General features: G+C 32.1%; 1 protein-coding gene and 1 long non-coding RNA gene across 2 annotated transcripts; one reads left to right on the top strand and one right to left on the bottom strand.

Moving 5' to 3' along the window:
* Positions 1-611: 611 nt before the first annotated feature.
* LOC139514790 (uncharacterized) lies at positions 612-2,364 on the top strand. Its single transcript, XR_011662703.1, has 2 exons — positions 612-813; positions 1,717-2,364. It is a non-coding gene; the product is annotated as an uncharacterized lncRNA (long non-coding RNA).
* Positions 2,365-13,006: 10,642 nt separating this feature from the next.
* LOC139515845 (extracellular tyrosine-protein kinase PKDCC-like) lies at positions 13,007-23,117 on the bottom strand. The gene is made up of 7 exons (XM_071305572.1): positions 22,802-23,117; positions 20,387-21,393; positions 18,643-18,759; positions 15,689-15,897; positions 15,143-15,393; positions 14,612-14,791; positions 13,007-14,271 (listed from the first exon to the last, which is right to left on the bottom strand). Exons 2-7 carry the CDS (start codon positions 20,903-20,905, stop codon positions 14,186-14,188), a joined length of 1,362 nt encoding a protein of 453 aa, XP_071161673.1. The 5' UTR covers positions 20,906-21,393; positions 22,802-23,117; the 3' UTR covers positions 13,007-14,185.
* Positions 23,118-23,349: the final 232 nt, after the last annotated feature.

Below are 23,349 nucleotides of genomic sequence, written 5' to 3' on the forward strand. Positions count from 1 at the left end.
AAAAAAGACAAACAAAAATAAAGAAGAGAGATTAATTGGATGTTGTGGTATGGAGATTAGAAATTAAGGGTCAAGATATATAAGGAATCTGTTATTCAATAATTAAATATAAAAAGTATTCAAGCCGACAATAAACGCGACGTAATATTTGTTTTGAATTTTTTATTTTTTTTGAATTCTTTAATGATTTTTTTATTTCTAATCAGACATTTGCATATTTTCTGTTAAATTTTTTCTCAAATTAAAAAATGATTCTAACATATTTAAAAGTTTGAAAATTATGTTTAATGATAGTTTTTCAATACTTTATCATTTATGTAATCTAAATTCCGTTAATGTTATACTTATTCAAACATTTGAGTTATCTGTGCCGTAGAAGAATGTTTACAAGTAAACATGCCTCATGGGTTGAAAAAAAGTGGAATTAGTCCTTTATTTTGCCTAAATTCTTTTATCGTTAAGATTGAATGTTCATTATGATTTGAAATAATCCAGTATAAGTATCTATATATCCTTATTTCTAGCTTCGTAATGATCGATCTTGTTTCGACGAACGTTCATCAATCAATTTAAAGATACAGTCGTAATCTTTCTTCAAACATTAGTTAATATATAAGTTACATTTGGTCTATATCTGAGATTTTCTGATTATTAATTTAAATATCTTGATATATAAACTGACGTCACTCTATCTTATATCTTTCACAAGGAAGACAAAGAAACAGATGAGGAATAATGTTCAAGATTCTTCAACATTATGGACTTATTTTGATCTTTGGATGTTTTGTATGGACAGAGGTTGAATCAACAAAGGTATTTATGTTTCTTATTTATATGATATTCTATAACATATATAATTGTGACGAAAATACCAAAATACGAAGATGTTAATGAAGATAATGAAATAATAAGAACATAGCTATCAAAGGTATCAGGCTTATGATTTGATACGCCAGATGCCCGTTTCGTCTACATAAGACTCATCTGTGACGCTCAGATCAAAATTGTTTCAAAGCCAGCCCAAAAAAGTAAAAAGTTTAAGAGCATTGACCATATTATTAAATGCACTGCTACTTCTAATATTTTTATTATTATTATCATTATTATTAGTAGTAGTAGTAGCATTACTATCTTGCTGATTATTATTATTATTATTATTATTATTATTATTATTATTATTATTATTATTATTATTATTATTATTATTATTATTATTATTATTATTATTATTATTATTATTATTATTATTATTATTATTATTATTATTATTATTATTATTATTATTATTATTATTATTATTATTATTATTATTATTATTATTATTATTATTATTATCTTAATATCATTATTAACAATTTTATTATTATCAATGATAATTTTATCATTATTATCAATGATTTTATTATTTTTAATAATAATTTTATTATTATAAATAATTATTAATAATAATTTTATTATTATAATCATTATTATCAGTATTCGTTAGAATTGTAAAAATATATGATGTTTTCTTAAATTTCGGATTAATTATAAAAGTATAAAATATTTTTTTAATGAAAATTAAAAGAACGAAACAAAACGGTTGTTGTCTGCTCTATGGTCGGGTTGTTGTCTCTTTGACACATTCCTCATTTCCATTCTCAATTTAACAATACAATTGTTTGGAAATTTTGGTTATAGCTGTTTCTTTCTTATTCGATTTTTTTTCTCTTTTAGCCTTGTAACACACCACTGAAACCAACCTGTAAATGTAGTTTCAATGGAAAAGAAATACCGATTGAAACTAACACATCTGGAAATGAGGCTTTAATTGGAGCTGTTAGTGCAATGGGGTCATTGTTATTAACCGGAAGTGGAATTGGCATATATATGCTACTCAAAGATCGATGCAGCACACCACAAAGACCAGATTCATTGATGAAGAAAAAGCATGGACCAAGAAACTATGGAAATGTTCAAAGTTCGAATGCACCAACGAATGTTTACAGGTCGGGAATGTCGGACGAAGTTAATCCCCGGAGTGCAAATAGAATGAGCAGTGCCAATTCATATGGGAGAGGAACTTTAAGTGATTGGACCTAGCGATAATTACTTTGAGGATAGGACATGTCAAATAAAAATGACACTTGCTTTCGAAGCGTTGTTTTATATTAACATTAATTATTCTGCAATGCTCAAACCCATAATATTTTAAGCCGAGGATGTGTAAATACTTTAGAAGCGTTAGGTTTGAGTTAACATCCATTTCGACGTATACCATAGAATATGTTTCCTTTACTCATTTTTCAAAAGTAAAATAAAAATGATATCGTGTATTTATTTTTCTTTATACATATGTCTTCTTAATAAATGCATTATAAATGTTTTGTTATACATCCAGTCTACGTATATATATTCTAAAAAATATTTAACCCAAGTATGTATTTACGCTATCAATATAAAAACATGTGATAGATCTCCAAGAAGAGTAGGTTATCCAAAATAATAGCTGTTATTTAATGTAAATAATATTACATTATGAATAGTACAAGTACATTTTATATATACATTTACAAATAGGATTCAGAAACAAGCAACTAGTGCGTATATATATATTAATCTGTCTCGTTGTATTTGGCTGTTATTTATTATTGTCCTCAGTGAATCTATGATTCGAAAAGATATTTGAAATTTGAATATGAAATTGTATTGGTGGAAAGAATTAACTTGCCATTTGGGTTTCCCGTGGGAATCCCCCCTTTTTGTAATTGACGCGGAAGGAAAAGAAGAGATAGTTCACTATAAAGTCGAAAAATAATAGAAAATGTCATAATTATCAAAAAACAATAAAAATAGACTACAGTCTACAAACACAAATTAGAAAACAGAGATTCAGCAACATTACACCCCACCAAAAACAATTGGCTGATTATGACAAATGTACATGACATATGCGTCCTTATTTAATCACACGTGAGTATATTACTTTTATATTTGTTCCAGCCATCATATATATTTTATGTATTACAGGAGTGTGCTCTGCTTTTGGGAACTTTGGTCCTCGTTGCTCTTCGTCTTCGTACTTTGTTTGGCCATTTTTAGCTTTTTTGGGTTCGAGCGTCGCTGGTGGGTCTTTTGTTCACGGGGTGCGCGTCTGGCGTGGATGCAGAATTTAATCCTGGTATCTATTATGAGTATATCTAACATAATTATCAAGAGGGTAGATTAAAAATGACACTCCGTGAATTTTATTGACACCATCACGAATTGGTTGATCTTTACAATGTGTTTGTGTCTTAGTTCGTTTACTTCTACATCGCCTGATCTGCTTAATATCGTCTCTAATATGACTGTTTGCCGAGAGTAAATTCTTTTTGATATACGAAGTGTTTCGATATTTGTATTTTAAACAGTAATGTATTTAGTAATTGTGTTTCTTTTGTAAGTGCAATTAGTTATTTTGTCTTTTCTCTTATGTTTATTCCCTGTTGGAGATGCGTGGTTCGGTATTTATTTGATTTATTTGTGTGTTTGAATTCTGTATTTACGGTGCATTTCACATATTTATATTCATCAGTATAGACGTGTAACTTTTTTGTTTTATTTTGTTTCTTTTCATGTGTGTTTACTGTTTCGTCTCAGTCGATCATACCATATTATAGTTATTTATTTTTATTTTCTATATGTTTGTTAAAGTTAAGATAAAAGATTAGCAACTTCATTTATATGATTTTAAGTTTAATGCAACTATATGCACGGGATTTGTTTGGGTTAAACACAGTTTTGATTTGGAAGAAAAACCGACATGGTTAGAAAATACAAATAATTACACCATTACAATATTCTTGGACGTGACAAGTTTTAAAAATTTACGTGATAATATAAATGTCAAAAAGATACACTTTTTTACGGTGATCCATTCAATAGACGAGCTGTTATTTTTGTGTGTTTTTGATGTCCGTGTGTGCTGTCGTAAATTATGGGAGATGTCCGTTCTTAGTCTGCAGTTTACATGTTGTAATGTGCTATTATATTGTTATTCATTAATGCATTTCTCTGTGTTGAGTGTTAAAGCATTTGTTTGTTCTGTTTTCCTGTCACGTAGTGTTGTCATTTAAGTAATATTTTTAACATTGCCATATAGGCGGGAGGTTCGACTAGCCATAAAATCAGGTTCAATCCGGCATTTCTTTTTAAATGTTCTGTACCAAGCCAGGAATATGGCAGTTGGTATCTACAGTCCGTTTCTATGAATGTTGGCGTTTGTAGTTTAGTGTTTCTCGTGTTGCGTTGTTTTCCTTTTGTAATTGATGCGCGTGTCCCTAGGTTTAAGTTTGTTTACTGGATTTGTGTTTGTTGCTTGGTTGTATACTACTGTTGCCTTTTAAAAAAAATAATAAATGAATATGCATTTTACAGACATTCTTGTCTTTTGTTTTTGCTTTGTCTTTATGTCTTTTCGTCTGTCTGTCTTGACATATTTGCTTGTTTAAGTAGTTATTTATTTGACGTGGCTCAGTACTTGTATATCTCGTCATTGTGTTGTTATGCTAAAGTAAATTTGTGTATTCTTGTCTTTCGTTTTTCTAATGAGATTTATCTATATGCCTTTTTGTTGGTCTTTGTTGACTTACTTGCTTGTTTTTGTAATGAGTGAGATTGTAACACAGTGTTGACTGATGTGCCCTTATTTTTTTTTATTTTTTTTTTACCTATTACGTCTACTGTTTTATTCACACATCGTTGTAATAATTATAATGGAATTTTATACTACTGTCATATAAGTGAAAAGATTAACTAGCTTTAAACCCAGGTTTAATCCACCATTTTCTAAAAGGAAAATCCCTGTAGCAAGTCAGGAATATGACAGCTGTTATTCATTCGTTTGATGTGTTTGAGTTTTTGATTATACCATTTGCTTAAGGAATTTCCTTTAAGAAAAGTGCTTGAAGTTCGGAACTTTTGTTATTTTACTTTATGCTGTATCCATCTGAATAGATAATCAAAATCAGTTATTCGACTATAATATTTTTTCGTTCTTAATAAAATTAACAATTTATAAATTTAGTCAGTCCGTCGGCGTCCCACATTTGTTTTACTTTCATGAGAATGTATCAAACCAAAACATTTTAAAGGCAAGTTGAGCTTATCTGATGGACTTTAAAAGGTTATTAATATAATGGACATTGAGCACTTAATTCCACGTGTCAGACCTGTTGGGGAAAAAAGTAGACACACATTACTTATATTGGGGTATAAGTCAATGAAACACTATAACTCAATTACGGAATAAAAACGTAGATATCAAGCTTATATTGTATAAAGCCAAACGTGTTTTTCGTTCAATTCAGACTAATCAGACTTTGCATTGTTATACACCTAGTCATGTTAGGCCCTTTATAGTTTGCTGTTCGGTGCAATCGATCCGAGGCTCCGTGTTAAAGGTCGTACTCTTGACCTATAATTGTTAACTTTTTATACATTTTTACTTGGATGGACAGTTGTCTTATTGGCACTGATACCACATATGTTCATTTATAATCAGTTAGAAGGCCATATCAATAAAAATGCTGATACGATATTCCGTTTCTTGTATTTCCTATCCTATGTTCCCTGATAAGGAGTTGCTGCTCATAAGGAAGCTATTAAACCTAGAGTTCTAATTGCTCAAGATCATATCACTTCTTCGTAATTTTCACAGATACCATCACGAGCTGTTTGAGCGTTATGGTATATAGATGACGACGGATATCTTTCAATATTGTTGTAGCTATCCCAACCCATCCCATTTTTCCCGAATATGCATTACAGAATTAGACTTATCAAAACAGATATGGTGGCGTTATGGTGTTTAAGATTCAATATTAAATATAGCTTTCGTTTCCAAGGGTCGAGGGATAATCTCTTGTAAAAAAATTGATCGGCGCTGATTTGAAGCTTATATGATGAATTGTTGGTATTTGAGAGTCTGGATGGGAAAGGGGGGGGGGGGGGGGGGGGTCTGTTATTCTGTAAACGTTTAATTTTCACCCCTTTTTTCTCTAATCTTCAAAAAAATAACCCCTTTTTTCTCTAATCTTCAAAAAATTAACCCCTTTTTTCTTTAATCTTCATTTTTTTTGCCCGTTATTCTCTAATCTTCATTTTTAAGGGCATTATTCTTAAATCATTTAACCCCATCCAAACCCTCGTATTAACATGAAAGATAAAAAGTAAAATAACAAAAATACCGACTCCAAGGGCCATTCGAAACGGGAAGTCCCTCAACAAATGACACAATTAATACGCATGAAAAAACTTCTTTCATATTTCTTACTTTTACAGTCATTTCCTAGTGTAAAAAGCGGTTTTATTACTAGCTAAACTTAACTTTCATTTGAATGACTGTCACATAAATGCCATTATATTGACAACAATGTCTGAGCGTAAACAAACAGACATAATAGGTAAAACATGTCAATAATTTGGGTACAGCAGTAAACTTTGAGTTATATTCTTAATAAGTATAAAAAAAACTACTAGTATGTCAGCAATAAAAAAAATCACATGAAGACAAATAAACTCATCATAGATACCAGGACTAAATTTAGTATATATACGCCAGACGCGCGTTTCGTCTACAAAAGACTCATCATTTTAATGCAACAACGTTTGTAACGTTCATTTTGATTGGATAACGTCACTTTTTTACATGGCATCAATTGACAATTGATGCTATGGGACGTACGCGCAAGCGCAGACTACATGTGACAGATTTTAATTACGTGTTTTAACGTTGTTTTCTGTCAGTTTCATTAGAATGGAGGTTACAATACAGTTATCTCCTAAGTGACGCTCAATTCCAAAAAAGTTAAAAAGGCCAAATAAAGTACGAAGTTGACGAGCATTGAGAACCAAAATTCCTAAACGTTTTGCCAAATACAGCTAAAGCACATTAACAAACAAAAAAAGGACAAGAATTCAATAAATGAACATAGCACAATAACGGGATGCATAAATACCAAGCAACGTCAAAAGAATATTATTAAAAATAGACTTATCAGTAAAGGTTGAAAATAGAGAAAAACAATTAAATAAAAACACTACGAAAAAGCTTCACTTAAAACCGACATGACTTGACGGTTTGTGACATCTAACAAGAATTTATAATTGATTGGGATGATATTCATACTCTTCCTGCATTACATTACAGGTGTAAACAATTAAAATCTTACCATAAATGTTGTGACAGTGCTTTCAATGCAATTTACTGTATGCAACGAGTCATAAATCTTATAAAACAAAGTTGATCAGTGCTAATTTTCGGACTGTGTGTTATTGCTTATGCCCCACTCGCACTATCATTTTCTATTGTTTAGTGGACCGTGAAATTGGGGTAAAAACTCTAATTTGCCATTTAAATTATAAAGATCATATCATAGGGAACATCTATAATACTAAAATTACGAGGTCCAATTTGTCAGCCGTCATCACGTAAAAACGACGAATCATAGAATTCAACTTTATATATAACTAATATAGTACAAAGATGTAGATTAAAAATTACACCACTCAAGGCCCTTTTGTTTTCCACGTAATTAATATTGCCAATAATTAAGAAGTTCCGGGTCGAGTCCGCTACCGATACCAATAGTATATTCAACTGTTTCCTATTACCTTATCTGTACGTTCCGCATCTGACAGGCGCACCATCAAACGTTGTATTCAGTATTAATATGCTATATACACGGGTCATAACCACAGGGTTGACACTACTAAATTGTCAAATTGTTATCTATTGTAGTATTTTAATCAGTAAGAATTTCTAAGATAACAATACGAATACTTAAATCTGGACTAAAAAAAAGGCGTATAGGTACAGTTTTCAATTTGTTAGTGGGCATGACGTAAAACAGCGAAGCAAAGAATTCAACTTTATTTATAACTTATATAGGACAATGCTGTTGATTAAAAAATACTCCATTCCAGGATCTTTTGTTTTCCAAATAATTAATATTACCAATAATTTATAAGTTCCAGTTCGACGGGTTCAAACAGAAAGACTTGAAAGCAGAGACAAACTGTGTACATCTTATAATCGGCATGACTTTATCAGATGACAATACTAATCCTAAAATAAGGCTTGCGCATAGTTATATACTTTAATTCAGTCACAGACCCGTGATATCACGGGTGTGTTCTAGTGTATACTAAGTTTCAAGTTGATTGGACATCAACTTCATCAAAAACTACCTTGACCAAAAACTTAAACAGAAATTTGCACTGTCATTTTCTATGTTCAGTGAACTGTGAAATTGGAGTCAAAACTCCAATTTGGCAATACAATTAGAAAGATCATATCATAGGGAACATGTGTACAAGTTTCAAGTTGATTGGACTTAAACTTCATCAAAAACTACCTTGACCAAAAACTTTAACCTGAGGCGGGACAGACGGACGAACGAACGGACGAACCCACAGACCAGAAAACTTAATGCCCCTCTACTGCATAAAAACAAATCCGGGTTACAAATCAAAACCGAGGAAAACACATAAACTATAAGAGGAAAACAAAGGAAAACAGGAACACCGAAGTGCAAACGCCAACATACATAAAACCGAAGTATTCGATAACAACTGCCATACTCCTGAGTTGGTACAGGACATTTTAAGAAAAGTGAGGGGTTTACCCTAGTATAATACCATGCCAAACCTCCCGCTTTATGACAATGTTTAAAAAATCGCTAAAAACCTACATGACAGAAATATTTAAACCCGACAAACTAGTTGGGATTGTAATTTTTTGGGTCAAAGTAATTAAAATTTTAATGGCATTTCTCACGTAACAACAGTTCATTGGCTGTCAAACATGTCAAACTTGTTTATCATATTTCAAACTTTTTTTTTCGAATCGAACAATTATAGTTTAGGCGTCAGAGCGCTAATCGTGCAATCTCACATTCACTTTTCCTGAAGTAATATATCAGTCATTTCAAAATAAAGTACAAATTCGGAATCTGAACTTTTCCAAAAAAAAAGGTTAAATAAATGCAAATTAATTTGAAAAACCAATAGCATATTGATTTGTTAATAATTTTTTAAAATATGCAATCTTACCAACACCTGAGAAAATTTTATTTTAAAATTGTGTGCCAGCTTGTGTCAGATTTTGTCCATCCTGTTACTTTTTTTAACTGATAGCAAAAGTGATAATAGAAAAGAAAATATCCAATGAAAAGTGTGGCTTACATTTGCAAAGCAGTGTTCATTTGAAATCACATTTACATTTATCATTTATGTAGATTACCCAAAAAAAATCTGCAGATAGTCGGTACGTTCAGGAAAATCATCACATTTCTTTTTTTTCAAACACTCTTAAAAAAATATTGTAGAGACAGTGGCATTGAAAATTTACTATTATGTCCCTTTTCAATTATACTAACTGAAAACTTAGTCAATAGATCAGTTATGTTGATTGTAAAAATTATTTTACACATTTTTGGGGGTAACAGGAACGAACAAAAGCAGTAACAGGGAGGACAAAGTGGTAACAGTAGAGACAAAACATAATTTGGGTCACGAAAATCAATAACACAAAACTGGATTTTGAATTTCATAAGGATACAAACGGGAGATATAAGTATCTAAACATTATACACGAACCATTTATACGTATATCAACCCTGTCCTGGTCAAACAAACAAAACAAAACAAAAACAAAAGAAAAATTTGGTATTGGTGTTTTTTGTTTTTTTCGCTAAGTATGAAGTAAGATTTGGTTGCCGCAAGTCGTAAAAATCAGTACATAAGATGACATGCCTTTCTGTGAACTACCGCTTTTAAGACCAAGTTCAGCATGTTGGTTCTTATTTATTTATTATATTCTCTTCCTGAATATGCCTTTAAGTGTCCACTGGAGGCTAACCAATCACCAGAACAACCACCCATCGTACCGTCTTAGAGAAGGTTGAAGATATAGGCGTAAAAACTCAAAACTAATTTCATATGTTTAAAAACATGAGCACAACCTAAAGAACACAACAATACAACTGAACGAAAATTCAAATTATTTTTTCTTATTGTCAATGATTCTGATATACATGTACATATGTATCTAGTTTCTGACACATTTTCACACTGAAGGCTTGTCATTCTTGGATTTTTGGATCATCTCCATAAGTTCACGAAGAGGTTCTGATTTTATTTGGATTCGGAATGATAGCCAATATTCTGGAAGTTGTAGCAGCGTCGCTCAATGATTTTGTCAAAGAAAAGCACGGAGGCGTCCAAAAAAAAAAGGGGGGGGGGGTATGTCATTATAAAAATTATAAAAATGAATAATACACACATATTTGCCGCTGGTGTGCGTATTTATATTTGGAATGGCAAATATATCAATGACCTGCAACTTTAAGAAGGCAATAAATCAATGGGTAGAAATTCTTATATCAATTAAGGGGTCGACCCATACGTACATGATGTGCACCTACTGGAGACTAAAATTGGTGTTCTAATATTTGTATCTCTTATATCATCTCATTTAAGTATGATAGTGGTAGCTGTGAAATATCATATGTGACGGAGAAGGGATTTTCACATTGACTTTGTTATTTTATGAATAGGACAGGGAGAGTTCAAACCACAACCGGAGGTTTAAAATACCCACATTTATATGTTGTGCACCCCCCCTTTTTTTGAAATAAAAGAAATTCTTTTGTGTCATGAGTGTTGCTGTCGTCTCTCAAGGTTTATATCTCTATTTGCCTGTAACGAGAAAGTATCATGTTTCTAAGAAACCAGTACAAAAGTTGGCAAAATATGATAATGATAGTTTTACAACCCAAGCAGAACAATATAACATATCAAGGAACAAAATGAACCAAATTAGGTTCAGGTACTAAAGAAAACACTGAAGTACAAATCGCAAAGGGTAAAACATTCAAAGAGTTTTGATAAGAAACAATGCGTATTCTATATGACTTGCTTGAATAATAGCTGTACAGTAATATTGGCAACTGAATTCTAAATAATAGTTGCACAATTAATATTTTTGTCCATCCTGTTACCAGTCAAAGTAGCACTTGACTTGTTCTAGAAATACCTCAATACAAATGTACATTTTATGAATTAATATACCGTACGGTAATAAATATGTATAACAGTTTATTTGCGATAATGTAAGAGGCATTTTGAGTTTTCTTACAAAGTATGTCTATCCTGTAACCATTTTTGTCTCTCCTGTTACCACTGTCTTTGTAACAGGAAGGACAGTAACAGTATGGAAAAATTAGTACATAACTTAAATTGGTTTTAAAATAGTCGCTCCCTAATAATTGATGTAGTGTTTTTATACTTCCGGCCCATGCCTAAGTTACGGTAACAAGCGTTTCATTAGTCTTATGCAATTAAAAATTATCTATCAACTGGTAACATTAAAGACATTATAAAAAGGTACGCATTCATCAATACCTACCGATCTTTTGATTCTGATGACCAAAATCTTTCCACATCAAAAATTCACCATGTCGTTACGTCCTGTATCCACGCCTACGACGTCAACATAAAAAACCGCCGTTATTTGAGGGAGAATCTAGTTTTATTCCGTAAACAAATAAATAGTAACAGGAAGGACAAATATTGATGAACAGACATTCCAGTGACTGTGGAATAAAAGTTGTCATGATTTTAAACATGGAAAGTTATTTATTTTTAATTATGATGTTACTAAATGAAGAAAAATCATTCTGTTTACCTTTAAATGCAGTTTTATGTACAGATAATTCGAATGCAAATGTTATTTATCAAAAATGAACGCATGGAAATTGGCGAATTTTCATACTTCAACGAATATAAAAAAAATATGAAACTTTTTGCACACTAATATTTGCATGTACTATCTTGCACAATATGTAAACTCTTGTGTTAAATTGAAAAAATATGTCAAACTTACAAATAAAACAGACAATAGACAATAACCGAAAAATGTACATTTTTTTGAAATGACTGATATAATGAACAAGTCGTTCTTAGAACAGTTTATGCGAGGACGTTGACATTGCAATTAATGAATGGCTATTATCTATTTTGAATTTATTGAACCATAAAACTAATTTTTGACTCTTCACATTGAATAATCCGCGAAGCGGATTATGTAAAATGTGAAGAGTCAAAAATTAGTTTTATTGTTCAATACAATCAAAATAAATTATTGCCATTCATTATAAATTAATTTCCATCAAAAATAAGGCTCAAGGAACATTTTATATTATTTATATTAACAATAACAACGTACACACATGTTGGCGTATGAATACACAACGTCAGAGTGGGCGTGTCGCCATCAAAATAGACAACATTGAAAATAAAACTAATAATTTTAACCAATCAGAAGACAGTAAATACACCTAATTTATTTATTTGTCCATATAACATACATTTGCCAGGCGATAAACTGTTGATATTTTAAAAGTCTGGACTTGAAGCAAACAAATTGCCCGTATAAATCTTTTGTTGTATAATAACGAGTAGAAATGTTTAAGAAATGTATGTTTCCTCTCCCTTCAACAAAGTTGCCTTTAGATAGATTTTGACACTGATATTTTTTATCTGTATTTTTTATTTTGCAGCTGCTCTTCCAATGTATCGGTTCTTGTACATCCTTGACTTTTAATTGTTCTGTTTTGAGCGTTCCTAATGAAGGTAAATCAATAAAAGCCCTTTTTACATTTAAAGTGTCGTTTTCATTTTTTATTATTTAGTCAATCTGCATCCTTAGTTTGAGGAAAATAAGAGTAATTGCGTAGCTCTCATACATTAATGGTAAATTGTATGGATAGAGCAAGGACGCAAAAAAAAAAAAAACCCGGGAAATAAATTGAAATTCTAAAAGAAATCATTTTTTTATCATTTAAATCCAAAACACATCCACAAAGAGGTATACAGAAAGGGTGGTCTTTGTCATACACCGGTTGGGTATTGACAGTTAACGACGACAATTACAAAATATGTATAGTGTGTTTAACATTCGTATCTGGCCTGCAAACTAACCAACAGTTTATTTTTTTTATTCTCGTATAAACCCATAACAAAAAAACATACAAAAACATAATAAAACTATAAGCAACTACCTCGTACATTTCTTTACAACGTAAAAATCAATAAAGGATTTCTTACAAATAACCAAAAATCTATTTACTCAATCACGAGTCCTTGCAAACAACAAATATCCATCCGATGAATGATATATATCTGGCATTTAACAAATATATGTATATGAATATATCGCCACATATCGAGGTTTATACCATCCGATCATTTATAAATCGTCCAATTAATCATGTATCCGTCAAATTAATCATATATGCGTTAAATCATGCATCTATTTGTCAAGTCATATATCCGTCAAATTCCCATTCATATATCCATCTTATCAAAAATATATCCATTCAATCATTTAAATACCCGTCCAATCATTCAAAAAATATTCCAATCAATTTCATATCCGTCTATTCATGCATATATTCCTTAATCATTTATATATACATCTATCCATGCATATATCCGTAAATCATTTATATATCCGTCTAGCCATGCATATACATGTATCTGTCAATCATTTATATATCCGTCTATCCATGTATATATCCGTCAATCATGAACGTATCCGTTAATCATACATATATCCGTCTATCGTTTATTCATCCGTCAATAGTTCAATATCTTTCAATTCGTTTATATATTCGTCCAATTATACTGTATATGTCAATCAGTATATACATTCGTCAATTCATTTATAGATCCGTCCAATCATTAAATAGTCGTCCTAACATTTATCTACATGTCCGGTCAATACATTATATAATTCGTTCAAACAATTATCTGCATGTCAAGTCAATATAAATACTCGCACAATCAAATATATCCATATAACTGTGTACAACTACTTAATAAATATAAATTTGTCAATTTCAGCTATGCACAAAAGCAAATTTCACAAATGTAAATATCAGTTATTTTTCACTTCAATTTCAAATGAATCTCAATTCAATAAGATATTTACATGGATTTTTTTCTCATAAAATCAGCACTTTTGTGCTGTATTCAAACAACAAATAATAATATCAGAAATTTTGTCAATATCAGATAAAACTATATATAAATCTAATTATCTTTCTTATACCCTGTATTTGAATTGCCATCTTTGCACTTTATAGTATTAAATCAATATTCAACTCGTTGGTTTTACATATAAATTTGTATTTCTATTCGGGTTCATATTGCCAATACCCGACTTCATGTGTATTAATGTCCGCCCTGAAAAACAAAAATGATAAATTCAAACTAAATTATTTTGATAAATGGAGATAAGCACACCATGCAAATTTTAAATCAGTACAGTTTTTCGGCCGAGATATTGTCGATATAAACATGGTCACATAAATTCGAACTACATTAAGAACATTTAATATCAATTAATTTTATTCAAAATATGTCAATAATTTAAGTGCGTAAACGGTTCAGCTAACAAAACATGTTTTCACATATATGACATTTACCCTGAGACTAGTCTACTATAACACAGTAGTTAAGAATAAAGATTTCAAGATCAGAAAAGAAACTGGTTTTATCTGCCTTCAAATAAACAGAAACTTACCTGTCCAGGATTGTTTGTTAGAAAAAACAAAAGCTAGACATTGTTCATCTGCATTGCAAAGCGCTTCCGCTTCCTGTAGGTCAAAGACCGATACAGTACATCCGGATCCTGTCAATGATAACCGACACGGGTAATCATATATTCCAGGAAGATCTTGGTAAGGTATTTTGTTGTAAAGAACTGAAAATGATAAGCAATGAAATTATTATTTTTTTGCATTATTAGGTAATGTATAAATGATAATAAATCTCGTTGGTTCTTGTATAAAAAAAATTATAAACACCGGTTTCACCGTTACATAGTAAGGTGACAAAACAATACCCGAAAAACAAAACAAACGGTTTTGAAAACATTACATGAAATAAAGAAAACCGTCTAGAAAAAAAAATATTTGGCTTAATAATCAAATAATCATTAAAAAACGGCCAAGTAATCACATAATCAAAAACCCCATGAGGGCCCTCATTAGAAACATGTCGTCTTGTACCTATGCTTAGGAACTTCAACCATAGTTCAATTTTGTCAATTTACCTTTTATGTGTGTACCAGTCCGGTTCAAGTAACTACCACTCCCGTACATTAGCACAATTTTGTCCATCAAATGCAAGAGTTGTTTGGTGTTCATAGTAACATTAGAGAATCCATGTACAACTCTGTCAACTATTGGCTGTAGACCTATCGGAACACCATGTGGCAGAAGGAATGTAGTAAAATGTCTGCCAGCATTAAAAATGTTCTTTTTCTCGTTATGTCCAACACACTTTAAATTCTGACAAGATATTCTGAAATAAATTAAAGCATTTTCTTCTATTATATTTCATTCAGAATACTACATAGATGAATGTAATAAATGAGGGTATATGGGTAGATATTTTACATATTAAATAGCGAATAATTGGCAAAAATACAAAGATTTGAGGGAAGTACCTGTAAGTAACCCTATCTGTCTTATGGTGGATATTAATGTGTGTTTTGTTTTTATTGAATTGGAGCTTATAACAGGATTCGTAACTTTATGACTGATTTATAATTGGGTTTGTTTTGTTGCAACTCGGATAAAAGAAGGAATAGTTTTACCTCAAAGAGAAGTTGACATTTGGAAAATTAACAGCACAATCGTCATCTGTTTGGCAAATTGGGTCGCCGAAACCTATATCATCAACATCTGACAACTTTATTTGACCATTTACCCTGACAAACTGTTGCCTCCGGAAATCATTGATAGAAATTGTTCCAAACTGGTTGTGTGACATGAAATACAACAACTTTGTAATGTCGTACGCAACCTGAGAAAAAAAAATTAACTATTTAAAACACATATAATACACATGGCATGTGTTTAAACAGAGATAAATTACGTCTACAACGCGTTAAAAAAAACACCATTGAAAGTTATCGCCAATGTAAACGGACATAACTTATAAAAATCGCTATTCATCTTAACTCTCCTTGCAATCAATTGTTTATCTATATATATTAGTTTTTAAAATTTAGGCATATTTCGGTAAAATTGGCTTTAAGCGAAATAACTCTTATAAAAAGTTAGCCAATGATTTCGGAAATATGACTCATTAATTTCGTAGATCTTGATTCGTGAATAATTTTTGCTTTCTTAAAGTTTTCCTTGATTTATTATAGTTTTTAATAATAATAGGAAATATATAAGCCAAGAAAAATTGTAAAATCGTCATTTAATGAGAAATAACTTCGACAAGGTCAACAGACGATTTAGGCCATGTTGGCTAATTAAGAGATATTGCCTTGCTGGTCACATATTGCTTCTTTCCTAATATGATCATGATGATAGTATTACAGTGGCGGATCCAGGGGGAGTGTTCCGGGGTTGGAACCCCCCTTTTTTTGGGACGATCAATGCATTTGAATGGGGACATATAGTTGGACCCCCCCCTTTTGTCCTGGGTTGGGAACCTCCCCTTTTTAAAATGGCTGGATCCGCCCCTGTATTAGTTTGATAGTTTCAAGATAAACAGCAAAAGAGCAACAAATTGGTAAAAATCGTCATATAAACAAAGGGCAATAAATCCAATAAGAACTCGACTGACAAGTTCGTCCATTTGACTCATTTGTAGTTCATGCATCTCGTGCTGGTTATTTTAGTTTTTTCGAGTTTCTCTATATCTATTAAAGTAAGAACTTTTCCTAAAGGGGGGGGGGGCGCTGACTGACCTAAGGGGGGGCCGCTCCAGTCATGCTTCTATAATTCCCTATATAATCAACCAAATTTTTCCCACGAAAGGGGGGCCCGGGCCCCCCAGGGCCCCCCTGGATCCGCCTATGCCGTGTAAGGGCTATAGCCAGTCAATGTCGTAATTACGTCGTAATTACGTCGTAATAAGCAAATTGAATAAAATTCTAAACTTCGTCGTTGAAGGACAATATAACACATCTGTATGTCGTCTGAAGTTGTTTTTTTTTTTGTTTGTTGTGTAAACGAAAAGTAGACTATCTCCCAGCTTTCTTAACATTTCAAATTTTCTCTATAGCTAGTTAACTTATAGTGGGTTTCGAGAGAATTGTCAAAACTTTACACTCTTGTTCTATTTAAATTTAAATTATGTCGGTGATGTTGGTTGGCAAACCGAATCATCCGACACATTTTTTTCAAACTTAGTAGATACTCAATAATTAGTGTGGCCAAGTACAGTTCCAGTTGGCACCCAATAAGCCGGGATCAATAGTTTAAAGGGTATGGCTTTTTTGTAAAAGGTCAACGGACAATGGACGACAACGCCAAGTTATGAAATACGCTGACAGTACCGCGGGACGGATCCATTCATTTCTAAAAGAGTAGGGTTTCCATTCAAGGAGAAAAGAAGTGAGTGTTCAAACCATATTCATGTTCCCTTTCAAAACCATTGGTCGTAAAAAAGGGGGGGGGGTCTCAATTACCGGAACACATGCATGGGTTCGTCACCGAGACAATCGATGTTTGCAAGTTTCAATTTTTATTTAATGTATTCTGATGTCAGGTACAAGGCATGTGTTTCCGTAATAACCTTTAAATACCGGGTGCTCTTAGGTCAAATGTTTGGGAATTAAGGGAACGGATTCGAAGGTGGGTGTCAAAACCAAAGTATCGAGATATATATATATATATAAGTATTAAGTATAGCTCAAGATTATATCAGTTAGACTGCCCAAGGTCGATTTAGCTTGATATATTTATAACCTTTTAATAAACGAACAAACACTGAATGATTAATAACATGAAGTTAAAGGTACAAAAAATTCCTAATATTATGAGCAAAAGTGTTTCTCCTGTTGAAATTACAAGATTAACACAACAGACTTCTATACAAAAACTCATTAATAATAAAAACAAACAGTCATTATAAAGACATTTAAATTCTTTAAAGACAGCTCTTACGTAATAGTTGTTTCGGATTAACGTTTCCACGTGGTACGCATCAATTATATTTTTGACACGGGAGTTTAAAATTGTGATAATATGCACATGCTACATGTGCTAGACAAAACGTAATCTTGTGAGACTTTCTATATATCATGTCAGGAAAGATCGATGTATTCTAATGCAACTGCATGCATGCCAGACTCCATGTTTACTGATTACAATTCTTACCTGACATTTCTGTGTCTGTCAAGGTATTAAAATAACAGGTAAAGGAAAAAATCCGATCGAATACATGGTATATAAATACAAAGTGCAGATGGACAGAAAAAAAAGCGGGGGTTTGGGGTTGATTTGAAAAAATATCCAACTAGGTTCATCGTGTTATATCGATAGAGGGAGAGATTTATTACATAAGTACTTGGAACAGCACAATTCTTTTTTGCCCTACCCCTCAGTTTTTTTTCCAAAATCCGTTACTTTTTCGTATTCTATTAACTTCAATTATTTTCGCGTTTTTCTGTTTTAAAAGCACATGCATATACAACAAATAACTTGTATTTGCTATTTACTATCAATTCCAAGTTTACTATCCACAGCGGTCACTGATATACTAAATGAGTCTCCATGTCCACAAGTACCTATGATTTAATATACATGCCTTGAGTCTATCCTCCCATGACATTTGTAAAAGTCTGATCAGTTCTACAGGATCCCCTAATTCTGTTACCATGGAGACATCGAACAGATTGTCACTTGTAATACAGAAACCAAACACCTACAAAATAAACTTTTTGAATCACTTTTTTGTCTTCCGATGATTCTTTGATATTTCGTGTTTTAAATACCTTTTCTGTGCCTTTACCCACTTGATGCATCTGATGACATCCCCCTTACTCAACTGATGAGCTGAGTTGTAACTCGTCAGTTGCGTAACAGAAAAAAGTCCATGGCAAATCTATTTTTTATGCTGCAGCAACAACTTTATAATCTTCCGGAGCACGTGAGTGTACCTCTGATCTTTTGCAGGTAACGTGTTGATCAGTATAGTTTTCTGTGTAATATTTTGTAGACATGTTTGTCTGTTTTTTCGTCTTTTTGCCAGGTTCTCTGTTTTTCTTTCGTCCTGCTTCAAATTTCCCTATTTTCTCCTCTTTTTTTTTTTTTTTAAAGAATTGTCATTTGAAGGATGGCATATGTGTGGGAAATAAATAAAAAAAACACACAATTCCTAGGTATGCTGCGAAATAACCGTGACAATATACAGAAAGACCCGTATTTTCATGTTTTTTTTTATGTTCGTTTAACTCTAGATAATTATTTAAATGCTTATAGGGTGATGGGAAAGCAAAGAAAAGAAGAAGAAAAACACCCTATAATGAAAATAAGATTTGATTTGAATTGATTTTTGGTGTTTTAACGCCACTTTTAAGCACCGCATTTAGGCTATTTCGTGATGGACAGTTTTTATTGGTGGAGGAAGCCGGAGTGCCCGGAGAAAACCACCGACCTTCGATAGGAAAACTGACACTCCTAGTCAATTAAGATTGGAGTCGAGTGCACCGGCATGAGCGGGGTTCGAACTCACAACCCCAGTGTTGACCTGGCTGCTAGTGATTACAGTACTACTTAGACCACTCGGCCACTGAGGCCCCATGAAAAATAGAAAAACACCCTATAAATAAAAGAAAAAACCTATAACGTATTCCCTATAATCTTAATAATCTTAGATTGAGTGGTAATAATAGTAATGACTGATTACCGCTATAAATATTGCTGAAAGTCAGTACAGTAACATATTAGGCTCGAGTTACGAATGAATAACTAAAGAAACTGGTGGCGCCCTACTTCAGATATTGTTAGGCGTTTTCAAACAATAAAATAGACAGATACATATATATATATATATATATATATATATATATATAGATACTATAGACATTAAAAAAAAAAATTGAGCCAAATTTAGAGCATAGTTGTCGTTTGTTGCCCTTTATCATACTTTTTTTACGTTTCTTTCTTTACATTAATCAGGTCGCTATGTTCTATTTTAAATTTTCTAATAGTTTACTATGTGGTATGGGTTTTGCTAATAGTTGAAGTAACACATAGTTGCTAACCTTCTACCTCATTTGGTGGAAAGTTTTCTCATTGGCAAACATACCACATCTTTTCATTTTTATAAAGCATATCGATATCAGTTGGTTACATCCGGGTCTTTTGTGCTTTAGAGGATAGTCAATTGTCTTATTGGCAAGCATAAAACATCTTGTTTTTTATAGATGATATTTTAATGTTTTGTGCCACTACCATTGACTTGCTTGTCTCATTAACATACAACCTGCGTCTCTTTGTGCATAGACTTAGGGAACAACCCATTTAACTTCAAAAGAGGGTAGACTTACCTGGATAATATTTGGATGAGATAGTTTCTGTAGCAGGCTGATCTCTTTGATCAGTTTCTTAGCGGCCTTATAAAAACACTTATCATACAAATAACCTTCTTCTGAGCAAGATGATATATCTCTGCCCTGGGGAAACACGGTCTTCACAGCATATGTCTTGTTTTTGTAACTTGCGCTATATACAGCTTTTGTCCACCCAGTTGCTAGAAAACGATAGTTTGTCATTCGGACTATATCTTGGCACCCTAAAGTAGCACTATCTCTTGATAAAGGATAGAGATGTTCCAAATGAACACTCCTATCAATAGAGACTTCTGTTAGTTTTCGAAGTCTACTTTCAAATATACTATACTTATCCATGGAATGAAAATTAACACTATGACCATGATTTGTTCCGCCAGGATCAATCATATTCTCTCGTTCTAATCCACTAAATGTTTTGTGTAAAATCAGAACATTTATAAATATCACAATTATTGCGAGAAGAAAAACTCGCGTTTCCATTCTATATTTAGTCATTTTCTCGCTAAAATAGTATCGTGACAATCCCGGCTCGCCAGATCCTATCTATTACGAGCATACCATATTTACGACGTCCCGTAAATCGTTAAAACTTTCAAGGCACCATGATGATGTTATGTTCGTTGTGACACAGTCTACTTTGTCATAACTATGACAGACTTTCTCTTTTTTTCTGACTCACACATCCACATTAAAAAATGTCAATATCCAACATAGAAGATTGCTTGTAATTTCTGCTGGTTTTAAGTTCCGTGGTAGTCACCCGCTGTGCCTTTTTCGCTTCTGTCAATAGATGTATAGAATTGATAATTCCAAACCTCTCACTGTTTCATACCTGTCACCAATAATTGCATTGACAACCACAAGCTAATCATTTAACTGCACAGTAAAGCTAATTAGCGGTTAACAGACGATTTTATTCCGCATTGATTGATGGTGTGTAATTATACGGTTTAAAATATCCTGCATCTGTACTTTTAATTTACCTGGAGAATGAAAATAAATAGTTCAATGTAAAACAGTTTCACCAAGATCATGATATACGCCCATCTCTTTGATAAAAATCGACCATAAATAATTGATTAATTTAGGTTTGCTAAACGTCCAGTGGCAGATATTGCATGCATTATCGATCATAAAAGTCCGAGCACAGGTATTTAAAACTGAAAGGATGTAGCTGATTTATGAATTACAAGATTGTTATAAGATTGAAAAGGATTTAAAAAAAAGGGGACGTGAATAATCTCAGAATAATAAACACGCAATTCTTCCTACATTGTTTGTGCTATAAATTATTCGTTAAATATAAAAAGAGGGGCATCAACAGAAAAAGTACTGTCAGTGTAATATATTGTATGGATAGGAGCAAGAACACACTAAAAAAGTTGAAATATTGAAGAATATTTACCAGATTAACGGTTAAAATACATAATGGAAAAAGGGGGGGGGGGGGGGGGATATTTCTAAAGCGCCTGTGCTTGAAGGGTAATTTTTCAGGGGAAAATGGTAAACTTAGTTAGAAGCGTATGCTATACCTTAAACCATATTTTACCAACATTTAATAAACCTAAGCTTGGATCATATCTAAACTTAAATGACTGTCAATCTCAAAATGAGACCATTTTGGTAGATTTTGCAATTTGGCATGGGATTCATGTAGTGTGAAAACTTAAAGTAAATTTGTAATACACAATTAAAAAATACTATGTTTTATAATACATTATATATTGATACTCGTCAGACTAATGTGTTGTGAACATTGATTGATATTGTTTATGTGTGATAGATTTATGATATTTTAAAATTCTTAACGCAAAACAAAGTGGTACCACCATGCCTCTCCTTTATAAACAACATGTATGACGGTATTCATCTGACTACTTGTATATTTAGCATTTGATTAAGAAATTTGAAACCAGACATATCCCGGATATTTAACGCAAATTTGTATCAGAGCCTCGATGAAAGACAGTTTTTACTCACTAAAGATGAATAGATTGAGTTATCTGGTATACCCCCAACAATAAAGTAACTTAGCGACCCCCCCCCCCCCCCCCTAAAAAAAATTACATCTTATAAACTCAAAAATACATTTTATTTCAAGAAATGTTTATACAGCACGGCAAGTTGAAAGTCGGCTCGAGCCCCGGGAAATTTGAATAACACCAGTTCTATATCGATCATTGAAGTAAAAAAATTGGATGAATATGTATACTCGCTACTCTGAGACTCGCTATACGGTTGAACGTAAACGTATTAATTATCATGGTATACCTCTCAACAGTAAAAAACACAGTTGACAATATAAAAAAAAGTCTAGAATGTACTTGTAAATCAAGTTATGAAAATGGCAAAAATTCTCAATGCAGAAAAACTTTCATTACACAGACTTACCTTGGTTGGTTTCCAATATATTTTTCTGCAATAACAAATACTTGTAATCCATTTATAAAACTGAAAGGTCACATGCATGATTAGCTCCTTGATAACGTCCATCTCATTACAAACTGAAAGTTTTATCTCATTTCTTATCTCAATTACATTTTAAAGTTTTTTTGCTTGTTTTTTGACATTCACGGTCTAATAACTTTTAAAACATTTAATTTTGACATTTGTTGAGTAGTTGTTTTTATTAAAATCCTTATCAGATTCATCTTGTGTCGGAGTGGTTTTAATTATCATCACCTGAGAGTAATTTAATATATATCTTAATCTTTAAACGTGATTCATTTTTTTCATTTACTGACAGGTGAAATTTACAATATTTCTGACACTAACTTCGTTTATATTTATTTAGTAAAGACAAGTTACAAGTTGATGCATCAGAAATCGATGTAAGTATATTTGTCGCTGCAGTTTCCTGTGGTCTCAAAAAGGTTTAACAAACTTTATTTTCACATTTTTTTCCCGCAACAGTTGAACATTGATTTCCTGCATTTAGT

Source organism: Mytilus edulis, chromosome 3 (assembly GCF_963676685.1).
Source record: "Mytilus edulis chromosome 3, xbMytEdul2.2, whole genome shotgun sequence".
NCBI lineage: Eukaryota > Metazoa > Mollusca > Bivalvia > Mytilida > Mytilidae > Mytilus > Mytilus edulis.